We start from the raw sequence: 15253 nt of genomic DNA, 5'->3' as shown, positions 1-15253 counted from the left end.
ACCGCGGGTGCGGGGGAACGGCGGGGCGCGGGCGGTGGGGCCGGAGCGGGAGGGGACCGGGCTGAGTTGCAGCGGGGCGGGACGGATGCGGAGTTTAGATGGTCATAGGAGTTTTAAGCGCGATGGAAGAAATTCCGCGTGGAATTTGCATTCAGCTGTTGTTGGTTGTTAATCTGTTTTTCACCGCGTTTGTCAGGGGAGAGCGCGAACGCAGTCCCCCACTACCACAAATTATGCAGTCGAGTTTCCCGCATTTGGGGAAATCGCAGGGGTCAGCACACCCGGAGTGCAAGGGATGAGCCTCGCCCTGGGAAAACCACCTGCCTGATCATGGTGTCTCCCCTGCCAGGTAAGTATGACTCCGTCTCCCCGGCCCCGCCGCGCCCGCCCCGCGCACCCACCCCGACCACACGCTCACCGACCCCCCGGCCCCGCCCCCGCGCGGCCCCGCGCTCCCCACCGTCCCGCACGGCCCCGCCCGCACAGCAGCGCCCGCGGACGCGCGTGGCGCGGGGTCTGTGTGCGGGACGTGTCCCGGCGGCCCGTGCGGCTGGTATTATTTGCATGGACACGCCCTCTCGCGCTAAGGCCCCGCCCCTCTCAGAGCTCGGCCGCTCGCGCGTGGCCCCGCCCCCTCCAGGCCCCGCCGCAACCGGGTCCGGGCGGTGCCGCGCGGGGCTCGTGTGTCACCACCGACCGTGTGACATGGACAGGTTGACATGATGGCACCTACAGGGTCCATACACAGACACCTTCACAGCCCGGCAGCCCCCAGTGCCGGGACCGCGGGGGTCTGGGTGCTGGTGGTGCGTGGTGAGAGCAGATGCCCCCTGAGGAGCCACCCACAAGAACACGGTGCTGTGGAAGTGCCCACACACCCTCAGGGGAAGGTGAGGGGCTGTTAAACACCAGCAATCGTGGCACCCCAGACCCACCAGGTCCAGCACCCCATGCCTGTGACCCCATGGACCCCAGCGTGCCCTCAGCCAACACCACTCCCCACAGTCCCTCTGCTGCTGTCTGGGCACTGCTGATTTGGCTCTAACAGCACACGCTGTCCATGTGCAGAGCGGAGGGTGGACAATAGCAACGGCCTTTCACAGAATTAGAGGAGAACTTCTGGCACTCTTTGAAACATCTGGAGCAAAACCTTTGGGTGAGCGGGGGTGGCTCCCGGGTGTGGGAGGATGGATAAGGAAACTGCTGGGGCTGGCACAGAGGGCTGGTGGGGTTTGCTGGTGTTGGTCGTTGTGTCTGTGAGGGTTCAGCTGATCTGACCTGGGACCAAACTAGGATGTGAGAGGCTGGAACGAGGCCTGGATTGGGCAGGCAAGGACCAGAGGAATGATGCTGAGTGCAGGAGGGGATGGGGAGAAAGAGGAGAGGAGGTGGAAAGGCTTGGACTGGAGACTGTCAGTGGCTACACAGTCCATCCCCAAGCTGGGGTGATGGGAGACCCGGGACACAGTGGTGAGGGAGGGACCCCAAGATACGGGTGCCAGGAGCCCTGTGAGGCAGCTCCCGCAGCGGCACCGCGGTGCTGTGAGTCCCCCGGCTCACAGTGCAGTGTCAGTGGCCGGTGAACGCGCCGTCGGCACTGCCGGTGCCCCGGCTCGGGGGCACGGGCCAGCCCGACCCGGGCCATCAGCCCTCGGCGGGACCGAGCGAATGAGGGGCGAGCCCCGGGGCGGGGAGTCCGCGCTGGAGCCGCGGGTGCGGCGGGAACCGGGAGCGAGCGGGACCAGGACGGGCGGGGGGGCGGGGCCTGGCGGGCGGGGCGGGGCCACACGAGTATGTACTGACTGAGGGGCGGGGCCTTGTAGATGAGGAGGCTGGGCTATGCAAATCATTCAGCGCTCGCGGGGGACGCCGGGACACGTCCCGCACAAAAACCCCGCGGCCACGCGCGTCCGCGGGCGCTGCTGTGCGGGCGGGGCCGTGCGGGACGGTGGGGAGCGCGGGGCCGCGCGGGGGCGGGGCCGGGGGGTCGGTGAGCGTGTGGTCGGGGTGGGTGCGCGGGGCGGGCGCGGCGGGGCCGGGGAGACGGAGTCATACTTACCTGGCAGGGGAGACACCATGATCAGGCAGGTGGTTTTCCCAGGGCGAGGCTCATCCCTTGCACTCCGGGTGTGCTGACCCCTGCGATTTCCCCAAATGCGGGAAACTCGACTGCATAATTTGTGGTAGTGGGGGACTGCGTTCGCGCTCTCCCCTGACATGGTGGTTAAAAAACAGAATTTGAAAGCGATGCAACTCTGTCCATATGCGAGTGCAATAGGGGCACTCTGGGCAGGATCCGCATTCAGTGGTTTCCACGGGCCTCAAAGATGTAAGATTCTGTCAGGGTTCAGTTGCAACATCAGCAAGTTTACGAATGCTTTCAGTTAGAGTAGTTGTAACGTAAGTATCCAGTTTTCGATAAGAGATGCTGAACAAAGGCGCTCTATAACCAGCTGTAAATACGCTGATCAACGGACAATGCAAGGTAAGTTCAAGCTCCAGAAGACCATCGGAGACCACCAAGAGAGCACCAGAAGCCCCCTAGTGACCAAACAAGGATTTCCGAGGAACTTCTCAGAGCTAAGTGACATCTGAATGAACTTTCTGAGAAAAGTAGTGAATACGTAAGACATTTATATGTAAAATTGTACGTAAATATTAGCTACGCTGAGCGAGAACAGGACACACAGATGATTAGGGAAGCGATCCTCCCTGTGTGTCCAGTGCTGATAATAAAGAACGCCCTCCCACTAACGCTCACAAATTGAGGCTTAGGGGTTTCTTATTTGCCAATGAACAGTAACAGCGGAGCGGGACCGGCACTTCCACCACTCTTCCCCTGCGCGGATCCGCTCCCGCGGGTGGTTCCCAGGATCGTTCCGGTTCCAGGTGCAGCAGCCCAGAGCCCGCCCTTAGGGCTCCGCTGGCTAATTCCAGCCGGGAATGTGGATGCGTCTCCCGGGCATCGGCAGCGCCTCTTCGGAGAGGGCGTCCTGTGATGCCCCAGGACCCCCGGCTATTCCCGAGCCTCGCACCGGGAGGGCGAGCGGGCCCCCCGCACAGATTTCCTGCCTATTCGGAGGGTCCCGGACACCTCGGGGTTCGCCCCCAACACCCGCGGTCCCACATCCCGCTGCTCCGGTGTCCCTCGCCACGTCCCCGTCCAGGGGACGCTTCTCCGCTTTCACTCCGCCACCTCCAGCAGCCGCGCAGTTGTTGCTGGGCAGCACAAGCTGTCGAGGCACAGCGCCCGACCCGCAGCACCGCCTGATCCCCGCATCTCGAACATTGCTTTAATCACACATCTGTTCTTTAACCGCCATGTCAGGGGAGAGCGCGAACGCAGTCCCCCACTACCACAAATTATGCAGTCGAGTTTCCCGCATTTGGGGAAATCGCAGGGGTCAGCACACCCGGAGTGCAAGGGATGAGCCTCGCCCTGGGAAAACCACCTGCCTGATCATGGTGTCTCCCCTGCCAGGTAAGTATGACTCCGTCTCCCCGGCCCCGCCGCGCCCGCCCCGCGCACCCACCCCGACCACACGCTCACCGACCCCCCGGCCCCGCCCCCGCGCGGCCCCGCGCTCCCCACCGTCCCGCACGGCCCCGCCCGCACAGCAGCGCCCGCGGACGCGCGTGGCCGCGGGGTCTGTGTGCGGGACGTGTCCCGGCGTCCCCCGCGAGCGCTGAATGATTTGCATGGACACGCCCCCATCCCCGAGGCCCCGCCCCGGGCCCCGCGCGCAGGGCAGCGCCCCCTGGCGGATCCTCCCGACTGGATTGGGATCCGTTGGATCCCTGGGAACGGAGGGAAGCGGGGGCTGTTTGGTTAACGGGCCTTTGGTTGGGCAGCTCGTGCCGGGGCTTAGAAGGAAACTCGGGAAGAGAGAAGGAGCACCGGGGGCGGTTGTTTCCCCAGGGATGTCTGTAACCACAGGGAAGAGGGAGAAGGGAAGGAAGAGAGCCGGGTGAAATTCCCAAATCCCTTGTCAGCCGCCCCAACTGACGTGCAGGGACATGGAGGAGGCAGAGGGTGAGGTGGATTTGGGGGGCGAGGGTGGGGATTAACACCCCTCCAGAAGGATCAGGGTGCCTGTGGCAAACAGGAGGGGCACTGGGGAAAGGAGTGTCCTGAACTGCAAACGGACAGAAGGGAGAATCAGAAGAGATGGGATTTATGGCAGAAATTGGGCTGCACTGAAGGGGACCGGTCCTCAGGCCAGTCCTCGGGTTCCAGGTCAGCTGGGGAACGGAACAATGGATTTTCTAGTGGATACTGGAGCAGCTCATTCCATAGGTCCTGGCCCTGAGGGACCTTTAGCAAAAGGAAAGTGGGTGTTGTTGCTGGGAAATTCCCCCGGGACAGGGAATCCCCCAGACCATTCACACCCCGTGGAGTCACGACTGGGAACACAAAATGAACTCATGGCTTTCTCCACAGGCCGAGTGTCCTTCGCCATTGCTTGGGCAGCATTTGCTGGGCAAGTTAAATGCACAGTTGACTTTTCCTCAGGACTCTGTCCAGCTGCATATTCCTCTGGAAAACGCATGGAAAGCACAGCTCTGCCCACTCCCCGAGGGAAACCTGCAGACAAGGGAATCTCCAGTGAAGTTTTAGGTGCAGTTGTACCATTGGTTTGGGCTCTGGGAACCCCGGGATGAGCGAGAAGCCCGAGTCTGGTAAAAACTGAACTGAAACCAGGAGTCCAACCAGTAAGAAAAGACCAACACCCCAGAAAATGAGGGGTCTGGAAAGGACTGGAACCGTTAATAGAGTCATTTTTAGAGTTTGGGTTGCTGCCAATGAGAATGTAACACTCCAGTCCTGCCAGTGAAAAAGCCTCAATCATCAGGATATAGAGCAGTGCAGGAGTGAAGGGAAGGTAATGCCTGGACACCTGATGTTCATTCAGTTGTCCCAAATCCCGACACCCTTCTCACCTCAATCCCAGAGACCAATATGGACTTTGCAGTGTTGGATGTGAAAGACGCCTTCTCTTGTGTCCCTGTGGGTGAACAGAGTCACCTTGTCTGTGCCTTTGAATGGGAAAAGCCAACTCACAGCAGGGAAATGATATCAAGCCCCTCAAGATTTTAATCTAACTTTGCAATTTTTTTTCAGTTGTTCATCAGTAGCTGCAGCTGGACAGCTGTGATCAACAAATTCCATTGTGAACGTCCTGCACTCGGCTGATCTTTTGTTTCAAGGAAAACAGGAGACAGCCCCAAGAGCAGTGGGCTGTCTGGACAGGAGCCTCCAGGAGTGTTGTCAGCAGGGCTGAGCAGTACGTGGGGAAAGGTAATTCCAGCAGTGGGAGATGGTGACCAGTGACCCACTGACCACCTGCTCAGAATGGCCCCCGACTGAAAGAGAGGGAAGAGCTGCCCCTGCAGAGGGAGAGATGAGCGTGGGAAGGGAGGGACACCCAGCACAGAGAGGTTCCAGTGCTAATTGATAACCACTTGTGTAACCTGTAACCAAGGAACACTGGTGCCTTTGTTTGCCAAATGTATAAATGCTGATGCTCGGGAAGCGGGGAACGGCCTTGGGGGAACCTCCAGCTCCCGTCTCTGTGCTAACAGGGATAAAACCCAGCAATCCCTCGCCTGGGGGCGGGAATTGGCACCGCACTCTGGGAACGAGCCCGCGGTGGGGACAGCGGTCCCGCTCCGGCCCACGGGACTCAGTCCCAGCGTCAGGGAGCGGCCGGGGCAGGACGAGCCGCCCGTGCTGGGCTCGGGGCAGCGGCTCCGGGAGCTCCCGGGCCGGACCGAGGGGCTGCGGGACCGGCGAAGCACAGGGGGAGGAGCCTCATCGGAGGGGCGTGTCCATGCAAATCATTCAGCGCTCGCGGGGGACGCCGGGACACGTCCCGCACACAGACCCCGCGGCCACGCGCGTCCGCGGGCGCTGCTGTGCGGGCGGGGCCGTGCGGGACGGTGGGGAGCGCGGGGCCGCGCGGGGGCGGGGCCGGGGGGTCGGTGAGCGTGTGGTCGGGGTGGGTGCGCGGGGCGGGCGCGGCGGGGCCGGGGAGACGGAGTCATACTTACCTGGCAGGGGAGACACCATGATCAGGCAGGTGGTTTTCCCAGGGCGAGGCTCATCCCTTGCACTCCGGGTGTGCTGACCCCTGCGATTTCCCCAAATGCGGGAAACTCGACTGCATAATTTGTGGTAGTGGGGGACTGCGTTCGCGCTCTCCCCTGATCACGTTGTTCAAAAACAGAGTGACAGATGAGGAAGCACTCCAACCGTGCTGTGTTTGTTCTTTTCTCTCGGCACCCCGATGTGCGTCCTGTCCAGCACTTTTCCGGGCCAGGCCGGAGCATCCTGATGCTCGGCAGGGAGTTCCCTGCACTGTTCCGGGCCGGGCCGGAGCATCCTGATGCTTGGCAGGGAGTTCCTCTGCAGGGACGTTCCTTCTGCTCGGTCCCAGTTCGTTCTGACCGAGAGCGCCCCGGGCCCACTGCCTGTCCCTCCCCCCACTCGCAGCCTGCACGGGGGGTGGGGGGGCGCGATTTGCATCTCCCTGTCCTCTCCCCTATCGATGATGGTTCCACCGAGCCCCTGCTCCCCTCCCTGGGAAGGAACTGGACGGACACACGGTGAAAACCTGTGGCTTTATTGATCCCTGGCAGCCACAGGGACAGCCAGGCCTGGGCACAGAGACCCCCAGGCCAGGGGGTCCCCTGCCCATCCGCAGCCCCCTGCCCCACTCAGGGGGTCTTGGCCTTCCTCCGCTGGGTGCCCCACAGCAGCAGGGACAGGGATACGGTGGCAGTGCCCAGGATCCCACTGAAGAGTAGTACCGGGAACGTGCCCTGCCCGGGAGCAGCGGTGAGCGGTGCCAACCCCTGCAGCCCCCCAGAGCCCTCCCTGATCCATCTGGGGGGCAGCCAGAGAGGGGTCCCGTCCCACCGGTGCTCACCTCACGCAGGCACTTGTAGCTGTGGAAGGGGCTGTCACAGAGGCACTGGACGAGGCCGGGGCCATCGGGGGCACACGCCGAGTTTTCGGGACAGGGCCAGGCTGGCAGAGCAGAGTGGGGGGTCACGGGGCCCAGGCCAGACCCCGCTGCCAGCCCAGGCACCCCCTGCCGGGGTCACTGTCCCCCCGCCGTACCGAGCTCCGCGGAGCCATTGCAGGGGTTTTTCTGGCCCCGGCACCGCCGGATGCTCCCGTCCACTGTCACATCCTGCCAGGCGTCACTCCCGCCCGGACACTCCAGCGCCGCCGGCACCGCGCTGAGGACAGAGCTCAGCACCAGCCTGCGGGGACCCCCAGCCCCGACCCCCCGGCACTCACAGGAGCTGCAGGTGGGTGAAGCCCAGGAAGGAGCCGTTGGGGAGGGACGTCAGGGGGTTCTCAGTCAGGTCCCTGTGAACAGATGGACCTTCAGCCCCGTCCAGCACCCCTGGCCTGGTGGGCACTGGGGTCCCTCCGGACCTCACTGAACCTCAGGCAGTTCCCATACCCCCCATTTTCCCCCCAAGGCCCTGGGGGTGCAGCCCCCCCAGCCCCCAGGGCTCAGAGCTCCCTGTGGAGCTGCTGAGGGAGGGGCTCGGTCACTGACGTCGCTAACAAAGACCCGGAGCTGGGCCCAGCGGGGTGCCCTGAGCTCTGCACACCCAGCCCCGACAGTGCCCCGAGCTCTGCACACCCAGCCCCGACAGTGCCCCGGGCGGGGCCGTCCAGCAGAGCCACCCCCCCGCCCCCAGGGACGCCGTGTGGGACCGTGGAACAGCCCCTCCACCATGGGCACAGGGGGTCCCGGGGGACTCACAGGACGATGGCAGCGGTGGCCTCGGCCAGTTCCGGGGGGACACTGTGCAGGGAGCAGTTGCTCAGGTCCAGCCTGGGAGGGGGCAGCAGTTGGGGGGGGACAGTAGCACCCTGGTACCCCCATACCGCCCCCCCCGTTCCCATGACCCCCCTGTGACACTCAAAACCCACCCTGGCCCCTTCCTGTGCCCGGCCCCCCCCGGCCCCTCCACCCTGCATGTCCTCCATCCAGGCACCCCCCACTCCCGCCATTCCCGCGACCCCCCTGTGGCCCCAAACACCCCCTCCGGCACCCCCCGCCCCCCGAGCACCCCCGTCACGTGGCCCCCGACCCCCCCAGCACCCCCAGACTCGCCCCCAGCCTGTGCGTCCCAGTCCCCCCGAACTCCCCGTCCCACCCGTACCCCAGCAGCCGCCCCGGGGGGGGTCCCCTCTCCCGGCAGCAGCGCCCGTCGTTCTCGGTGTCGCCCCGGGACTCACAGAACCGGGACACAATGGAGCCGTTCCGCGGCGGCCCCGGGCAGCTCCCGCACACCTTGGGAGAGCCAGGAGGGCATGGGCAGCGCCGGCACCCGGTGCAGCCCCCGACCCCGGGCACCCCCCAATCCCCGGGCAACCCCGATCCCCGGACAACCCTCGGCCTCGGGGCAACCCCCGACTTCCCCGACCGCCGGACACCTCCAAGGCGGTCACCCCCGAACCGCGGGGCATCCCCGGCCCCCAGGTCGCCCCCCGATCCCGGGGCAGCCGCGATGCGGGCACCCGGACCGGGCACTCGCCGACCCTCGGTCCCCCCGTCCCGGGCACTCCTTGACCTCTTGGCACCTCCGATCTGGGGCACCCTCCGCCCACCCCAGCCCCCCGTTCCCGTGCCCCGTCGCTCACTGCGGCCCCGCGGGCGGTCCGGGGCAGCAGCAGCGGCAGCAGCAGCGGCAGCAGCAGCGCGACCGCGCCCATGGCGCCGGGCTGTCCCTCCCCTCCGCGGGCCGGGCGGCCTCTGGACCCGAGCGGGGCCCCCCGCGGCGCGGGCAGCGGGGCGCGGTGACCGGCCGAGGCAGCGGAGCGCGGCGGGGCCGGGAGCGGGGCCGGGAGCGGGGCCGCCCCACGTGGGGCGGGCGGTGACGTCATCAGAGCGCGCGGGGGCCGGGCGGACGCGGCGTCGGGGGCGGCCCCGCCAGGATACGTCATCACGGCGCGCCCCGGCTGTCAGGCGGCACGTGGGGCACGCGCCGCCGCCGGTGAGTGTCGCACCGGGTCCGCCGTGACAAGGTCACCGCCCGACCCCACACCGCGCCGGGGCACTGCGGGCACCCGACCGGGGCGGGCCGGAGGCCGGCACCGGGCTGGGGGCACCGGCGACACCGGGGACGGGGAGCAGAGCCCTGGGCTGGAGGGACTGGGGCACCGGGGACACCGGGGACACCGGGGACGGGGAGCAGAGTCTTGGGCTGGAGGGACTGGGGCACCGGGGACACCGGGGACACCGGGGACGGGGAGCAGAGTCTGGGCTGGTGTGACTGGGGCACCGGGGACACCGGGGACGGGGAGCAGAGTCTGGGCTGGAGGGACTGGGGCACCGGGGACACCGGGGACGGGGAGCAGAGCCCTGGGCTGGAGGGACTGGGGCACGGGGGGCAGCGGGGGCGGAGAGCAGAGCCCCCGGTTAGAGGCACCGGGGATAGCGGGGACGGGGAGCAGAGCCTGGGCTGGGGTGACTGGGGACACCGGGGAAGGCAGGCTGGGGACAGTAGGGACAGGGCAGCGGGTTCACCACCCGGGGACACGGGGCACTTCGGGGCTGGGGAAGCGGTGCTGCGAATGCTGAGTTTCGGAGGGGAAACACCGGGACCCCCGGGGGAGCGGCAGCAGGACGGCGGCGGGGTCAGTGGGTGACGGGGACACGCGGAGCGCCGCGGCTCTGGGTCATCGGCTGACGGGGGCGCGGGGGTCACCGGGGCTGGCGGCAGCAGAGCCTCAGGGACACCGAGAGCCCCCGCGGCACGGGAGCCTTGGCCCGAGGCCGGTGGGTGCCCCTCGGGACGCGGTGCCCCCGCCCGTGTTTAGTCTGGGCGGGAGAATGCGGGGGGTGACCTTGGACCCTGTCCGGGAGCTGGGCGGTGACGTGTCCCGGGCCGGTGGCGGCCGCGGCGCTGCCCTCTCACCTCCTTCCCCACCGGGATACCCGGCTCTGCCGCCGCTGACGGACCCCGGCCCGGCTCGGCCTCCCCCGGCCCCCGGCGGGCAGGCCCGGGCAGGCTGTGCCAGGGTGCCAGGAGGGCTCAGCCTAATCCCCCCAGGCATTCCGCAGGCGAGCATTCCAGCGGGGATCACGGTGGGCACAGTGCCACCCGCAGTCCAGCCCCGTCCTCCCTGCACCCCTAACGCTGCCCCGCCGGGATGGGGGGTCCCCTGCAGCCTGTACCCCGTCCCTGGCTGGGAGGGGATCCTCCACAGCATCCCCTGCTCCTTGGCACCCGCTGCTCCGGGCCCCCCGCAGTCCCTGCATGCCTGGGGAGGCAGAGGGGGGGGGTCTACCCGGCCACCCCCTCCTGCTGCACAGGGGGCAGAGCTCGGGGGGCCCCTGTGATCGAGGCAGGGGTGCCAGAGCCAGCGAGTGCTCAGGTGTTTGCTCCACCTGGCTGGTGCCCGGAGCCCCTCAGGCTGCCAGCCCCCCTCTGTCCGTCTGTCCATCCCTGGCCGTGTGGGGCGTGTGGTGTGGGGGTCACCCTGCCCAGCCTCTGCCCTCAGGGATGAGAGTGTGGGAGCTCCTCCTGCCCCTCCTCGCCGGTGCAGACCGGGCTCTGCTGTGCCCTCCCCCGCCCCATCGGCCGGTCCTGCCGCGGGGGCTGCGCTGTGCCGGCCCCGGAGCGCCGGGCTGGCGCCAGGGCCGGGCGGGGGGCGGGCTGGGCTGGGCTCTCGCACCGGGGGCGGCTCTGCCGGGGCTGAGCAGTGTCGGTGCGGTTGGGCCGGGCTGGGTTTGGCGGGGCTGTCCTGCTCCGGGGGCAGCCGTGCTGGGCTTGGCTCCGGTGGGACCGGCACTGCCGCGCTCAGGGCTGTCCTGCTCCCGGGGCGGCTGGGTGGGGTTTGGTCTGGTGGGACCGGCACTACCAGTATCGGGGCTGTCCTGCTCTGGGGGTGGCTGTGTTGGGTTTGGCTCCTGTGGGATCAGAGATGTCCTGCTCTGGGGGTGGCTGTGTTGGGTTTGGCTCCTGTGGGATCAGAGATGTCCTGCTCTGGGGGTGGCTGTGTTGGGTTTGGCTCCTGTGGGATCAGAGATGTCCTGCTCTGGGGGTGGCTGTGTTGGGTTTGGCTCCTGTGGGATCAGAGCTGGCCTGCTGTGGGGGCGGCCCTGTTGGGTTTGGCTGGTTCTGCCGGGGCTGGCGGGGCCGGTGCCGCGGGGGCCTGGGTGCGACTGTTTTCACAGCCGTGGCCTCGGTGCTCTTTGGAGATGCTTGGGTTCCCCTCGGCGGGGCAGGTGGGGCAGCCCAGGGGTGGCCAAGCCCAGCCCAGAGGGAGGAGAAAGAGGAGGAGGAGGAGGGTCTGACCAAGTCCCCCCCTCACTGGGTCCTTGAGGCCAAGACAGAGCGAGCGAAGGTCCCTGCGGTGCTGACACGTCCTTCTCGCAGCTGCCAGCGCCGGGCGATGCCGGCCAGGACGCGCTGCCGGGGCGGCTGCCGGGGCTCGGGGTGCCCATGAGGCCGGCGGGGCGCGGGTGGCCGGGCAGCGGTGGCGCTGGCAGGGCGGCAGCACAGGGACACGCTCACTATGGAGTTCACCACCATCGACTACACCATCTTCGTGCTGCTGCTGGTGCTGTCAACGGCCATCGGGCTGTTCTACGCGCTGAGCGGCGACCGGCAGCGCACGGTGCAGGAGTTCCTGCTGGCCAACCGTGACATGGGCTGCCTGCCCGTCGCCCTGTCCCTGCTGGCCACCTTCCAGTCGGCCGTGGCCATCCTGGGCGTGCCCGCCGAGATCTACCGCTTCGGCACCGAGTACTGGTTCCTCGGCTGCTCCTACTTCCTGGGGCTGCTCATCCCGGCGCACGTCTTCATCCCCGTCTTCTACCGCCTGCGCATCACCAGCACCTACGAGGTGAGCGGGGGACGAGGGGGGCGCGGGGGACCCCGTGGCCAGGTGGGGCAGTGCCCTGACCCCTCTCCCCGCAGTATCTGGAGCTGCGCTTCAACAAGACGGTGCGAGTGCTGGGCACCGTCACCTTCATCTTCCAGATGGTGAGTGGGGCTGGGGAGTGTGGGGGGCACGGGGGGCGTGGGGGCCAGGCACGGCTCAGCACCACACTCCCCTCCTCACAGGTCATCTACATGGGCGTGGTGCTCTACGCGCCCGCGCTGGCCCTCAATGCAGGTGAGGGGGGACGGGTGGGAGGGACGCCTGGAACCTGCTGCCCCCACCCCATTAACGGCCTCTGCCGCTTCCAGTGACGGGCTTTGACCTCTGGAGCGCAGTGCTGACCATGGGGCTGGTCTGCACCCTCTACACTACACTGGTGAGTCCCCGGTGCCGCCGGTGCCCCGTGCCCCTGCTGTGCCGTGGCGATGGGCACCGTGCCCCTGCGGTGACCCTGTGCCCCTGCGGTGACCCTGTGACCCTGCTGTGACCCTGTGACCCTGCCATGACGGCACGTGTGTCCCCCAGGGCGGGCTGAAGGCTGTCATCTGGACAGACGTGTTCCAGACGCTGGTGATGCTGGCAGGCCAGCTGGCTGTCATCGTGGTGGGCGCGCAGCACGTGGGCGGCATGGCCCGTGTCTGGCACGTGGCTGAGCAGGAGGGCAAGATCTCTGGCATCGAGTGAGTGATGTGCCAGGGCCCCCGTGTCACACCATGGGGACACGCGGGGCAGCCTGGGGGGGGGGAGAGGAACCCCCACAGTGGGGGTCCATCCCTGCTGCCCCCTTTTTTGTGGGGTGCCAGTGAGGACCTGCCACTGTGACCTCCGGGTGCTCCTCACAGCCTGGACCCCAACCCCCTGGAGCGCCACACCTTCTGGACCCTGGCCATGGGCGGGGTGTTCATGATGCTGTCGCTGTACGGGGTGAACCAGGCGCAGGTGCAGCGCTACCTCAGTGCCCGCAGTGAGCGGGAGGCCAAACTGTGAGTGGGGCCGGGGCCGGGGGTCCCCGCACCCGGGATGGGCCCCCCTTGCCTCCCCCGCCTCTGACACCCGCCCGGTGCCTGCAGCTCCTGCTACGCCGTGTTCCCCTGCCAGCAGATCGTGCTCTGCCTCAGCTGCCTCACGGGCCTCGTCATGTTCGTCTACGACCGGGAGCACTCGCTGACCCCACGCCCTGCCTCCTCTGACCAGGTGGGTGCAGACCCCTTCCCCGTGTCCCTTCCTGAGCCCCAACACCCGCACTGATCCCCTGCCCCAGCTGGTGCTGTTCTTCGTGATGGACGTGCTGCGGGACCTGCCAGGGCTGCCCGGGCTCTTCGTCGCTTGCCTCTTCAGCGGCTGCCTCAGGTGAGTGGGCGGCCCCGGGGCAGTGGCTCAGAGGTCCTGGCCGAGCCCCCTCCCGCTCCCTCTCCTCCCCAGCACCATCTCCTCCGCCTTCAACTCACTGGCCACGGTGACCATGGAGGACCTGGTGCGGCCGCACCTCCCTGGGCTGTCGGAGTCACGGGCCACGCTGCTCTCCAAGCTGCTGGGTGAGCGGCCGGGGGGCTGCCAGGGGGTGGCTGGGGGGCTGGTGTGGCAGGGGGCTCCCCAGCACCGCCATGACCCCCCGCTCCCCTCCCCAGCTCTCGGTTACGGGCTGCTGTGCCTGGGCATGGCGTACGTGTCCTCCATGCTGGGACCTGTGCTGCAGGTAGGGATGGGGCTGTGGGACCCCCAGCTCTGGCACCCCAAACAGGGCGAGGGCCCCCTGCCTCTGGCACCCCCAGGGTCGTGGGTCGGGCACTGAGGGCCGTGTTCCTGCAGGCGGCCATCAGCATCTTCGGCATGGTGGGGGGCCCCCTCCTGGGGCTCTTCTGCCTCGGCATGTTCTTCCCCTGCGCCAACCCCACGGTGAGTGCCCTCCCACCCCTGAGTCCCCCCTCCCATGAGTGTCCCCCAGCCCCACAGGGCTTGGTGGGGAGGTCTGGGTCAGTCTGAGCTCCCTGTCCCCTGTCACAGGGAGCTGCCTTGGGGCTGGTGGCCGGGCTGGCCATGGCCTTCTGGGTGGGCATCGGCGGCCTCCTGAAGAACATGAGGCAGGCTGGGGGGGCCTCCCCCATGCCCAACAGCACAGCGCTGCCGACTGTGGGCAACCTCACCTCCATCCTGGCTACCACTCTGCTGCCCCCCACGCCGACCCCGAGGTGAGCGGGAGGGGGGCTCAGGGTCAAGGTGTGTGTGTGTGGGGTGCTCCTCTGCACACCCCCTGACCCTCGTGTCCCTCAGCCCCACGGGGCTGCAGCGATTCTACAGCCTGTCCTACATGTGGTACAGCGCCCACAACTCCACCACGGTCATCGTGGTGGGGGTCCTTGTCAGCCTGCTCACTGGTGAGTGTGTGGGAGTGGGGGGCCACCCTGATCCCCCCGGCCCTGCTCAACCCCTCTGCCCCCCAGGCCCCACGCCACCAGAGGCCCTGGACCCCCGCACCATCTCCCCCGTGGTGCCCCGGCTGCTCTGCTGCCTGTCCCCCAAAATCCGGCAGCGGCTCTGCTGTGGGGGGGGAGACCCTGCCCAGGTGAGGAACAGACCCCAGCACCTTGGGGGAAGGGGGACATGGGGTGGGTGCCCCCCGCCCCTGCTGCCCCCCACTGTGCCCCCCCTGCTCCCTGCTCTGTCCCCACAGACCCCTGGCCATGCAGATGCCACAGAGAAGAGCAATGGGATTCCCAACGGCCTGGCCCCCCCCGGCCCCGGGCAGCGGGAGGAGGAGGAGGAGGAAGGACAGGGGTACATCCGCAGTGCCACGGCCCCCTCCTACGCCGTGCAGGAAACCTCCTTCTGACCCCCTGGCGTGGGGATCTTGGCCACCCCCCAGGCCGGGGGGCTCAAAGCCCCAGAGGGGCACCCACAGACGGTTAGGGAGTGCCAAATAGTGGGGTGTGGGGTCCCTGGTGGGGGGCCAGTGGGCTGCCCCCCAGGGGGGCTCTGGGACCATGTCTGGGGGGTGTCAGAGCGGTGCCCCCCACGCAGGTCGGGATGCTGCCCAGTGCCCCTGGCCTGGCCATGTGCCTTACACACTGCTCTGCTCTGGGGGCTGCCTGGACCCCTCGGGGTGCAGAGCACACCCCCCAAGGCCCTGTCAATCGTCTCTGTGTTCAACGTCCCCCCAATAAATGGTTCTGGAGCACAGCTGTCAGAGGGTCCTCAGGAACCACCCCCTCCCTGCTGTAACCCTGGCCCCCCATCTCTCCAAACATTGGGGTATCCCCACTGTCCCTCAAGAACCCACAAGTCCTCATTTCCCTGATCAGTGGGGGGTCTCACTGTACCTCAGAACCCCTCAAGCAC

General features: G+C 67.4%; 2 protein-coding genes, 1 long non-coding RNA gene and 4 other non-coding genes across 9 annotated transcripts; 4 read left to right on the top strand and 3 right to left on the bottom strand.

Moving 5' to 3' along the window:
* Nucleotides 1–193: 193 nt before the first annotated feature.
* LOC135412526 (U1 spliceosomal RNA) lies at nucleotides 194–357 on the bottom strand. The gene has a single exon (XR_010429722.1). It is a non-coding gene; the product is annotated as a U1 spliceosomal RNA (small nuclear RNA).
* A 1694-nt stretch (nucleotides 358–2051) lies between these two features.
* LOC135412525 (U1 spliceosomal RNA) lies at nucleotides 2052–2215 on the top strand. Its single transcript, XR_010429721.1, has one exon. It is a non-coding gene; the product is annotated as a U1 spliceosomal RNA (small nuclear RNA).
* A 1098-nt stretch (nucleotides 2216–3313) lies between these two features.
* On the top strand, nucleotides 3314–5478 carry LOC135412444 (uncharacterized). Its single transcript, XR_010429649.1, has 2 exons — nucleotides 3314–4033; nucleotides 4442–5478. It is a non-coding gene; the product is annotated as an uncharacterized LOC135412444 (long non-coding RNA).
* On the bottom strand, nucleotides 3326–3489 carry LOC135412544 (U1 spliceosomal RNA). Its single transcript, XR_010429740.1, has one exon. It is a non-coding gene; the product is annotated as a U1 spliceosomal RNA (small nuclear RNA).
* Nucleotides 5479–6043: 565 nt separating the features above from the next.
* Nucleotides 6044–6207, top strand: LOC135412543 (U1 spliceosomal RNA). The gene has a single exon (XR_010429739.1). It is a non-coding gene; the product is annotated as a U1 spliceosomal RNA (small nuclear RNA).
* A 400-nt stretch (nucleotides 6208–6607) lies between these two features.
* ATRAID (all-trans retinoic acid induced differentiation factor) lies at nucleotides 6608–8986 on the bottom strand. 2 transcript variants are annotated; one of them, XM_064651234.1, is made up of 7 exons: nucleotides 8669–8986; nucleotides 8188–8318; nucleotides 7785–7856; nucleotides 7307–7378; nucleotides 7124–7245; nucleotides 6930–7030; nucleotides 6608–6822 (listed from the first exon to the last, which is right to left on the bottom strand). In XM_064651234.1, the coding sequence occupies exons 1-7, from the start codon at nucleotides 8969–8971 to the stop codon at nucleotides 6718–6720; spliced, it is 906 nt and encodes a 301-aa protein (XP_064507304.1). In that variant the 5' UTR covers nucleotides 8972–8986; the 3' UTR covers nucleotides 6608–6717. The 2 variants fall into 2 exon arrangements, with proteins under 2 accessions (XP_064507304.1, XP_064507306.1); XM_064651236.1 differs by lacking the exon at nucleotides 7307–7378.
* A 616-nt stretch (nucleotides 8987–9602) lies between these two features.
* On the top strand, nucleotides 9603–15094 carry SLC5A6 (solute carrier family 5 member 6). Of its 2 annotated transcripts, none has more exons than XM_064651201.1 (15): nucleotides 9603–11878; nucleotides 11953–12018; nucleotides 12100–12151; nucleotides 12226–12293; nucleotides 12443–12597; nucleotides 12760–12900; nucleotides 12988–13111; nucleotides 13179–13267; nucleotides 13340–13452; nucleotides 13546–13613; nucleotides 13727–13813; nucleotides 13922–14099; nucleotides 14188–14292; nucleotides 14359–14480; nucleotides 14589–15094. In XM_064651201.1, the coding sequence occupies exons 1-15, from the start codon at nucleotides 11549–11551 to the stop codon at nucleotides 14745–14747; spliced, it is 1857 nt and encodes a 618-aa protein (XP_064507271.1). In that variant the 5' UTR covers nucleotides 9603–11548; the 3' UTR covers nucleotides 14748–15094. The 2 variants fall into 2 exon arrangements, with proteins under 2 accessions (XP_064507271.1, XP_064507270.1); XM_064651200.1 differs by having other exon boundaries at nucleotides 9610–11878; nucleotides 13922–14106; nucleotides 14189–14292.
* The last annotated feature ends 159 nt before the right edge of the window (nucleotides 15095–15253 follow it).

Source organism: Pseudopipra pipra, chromosome 3, assembly GCF_036250125.1.
Source record: "Pseudopipra pipra isolate bDixPip1 chromosome 3, bDixPip1.hap1, whole genome shotgun sequence".
Lineage (NCBI taxonomy): Eukaryota > Metazoa > Chordata > Aves > Passeriformes > Pipridae > Pseudopipra > Pseudopipra pipra.
This window is presented reverse-complemented; position numbering and strand designations above follow the sequence as displayed.

Bases quoted from the DNA above. Each gene is read 5' to 3' on its own strand.
- SLC5A6 (XM_064651200.1), top strand. From the start codon at position 11,549: ATGGAGTTCACCACCATCGACTACACCATCTTCGTGCTGCTGCTGGTG. The intron at 13,614-13,726 runs GTAGGGATGGGG...GTGTTCCTGCAG, and splicing joins TGCTGGGACCTGTGCTGCAG to GCGGCCATCAGCATCTTCGG. The intron at 14,107-14,188 runs GTGAGCGGGAGG...CGTGTCCCTCAG, and splicing joins CCCCCCACGCCGACCCCGAG to CCCCACGGGGCTGCAGCGAT.
- ATRAID (XM_064651234.1), bottom strand. From the start codon at position 8,971: ATGACGTATCCTGGCGGGGCCGCCCCCGACGCCGCGTCCGCCCGGCCC. The intron at 8,319-8,668 runs GTGAGCGACGGG...GGCTCTCCCAAG, and splicing joins GGACCGCCCGCGGGGCCGCA to GTGTGCGGGAGCTGCCCGGG. The intron at 7,379-7,784 runs GTGAGTCCCCCG...ATCTGTTCACAG, and splicing joins GCCACCGCTGCCATCGTCCT to GGACCTGACTGAGAACCCCC.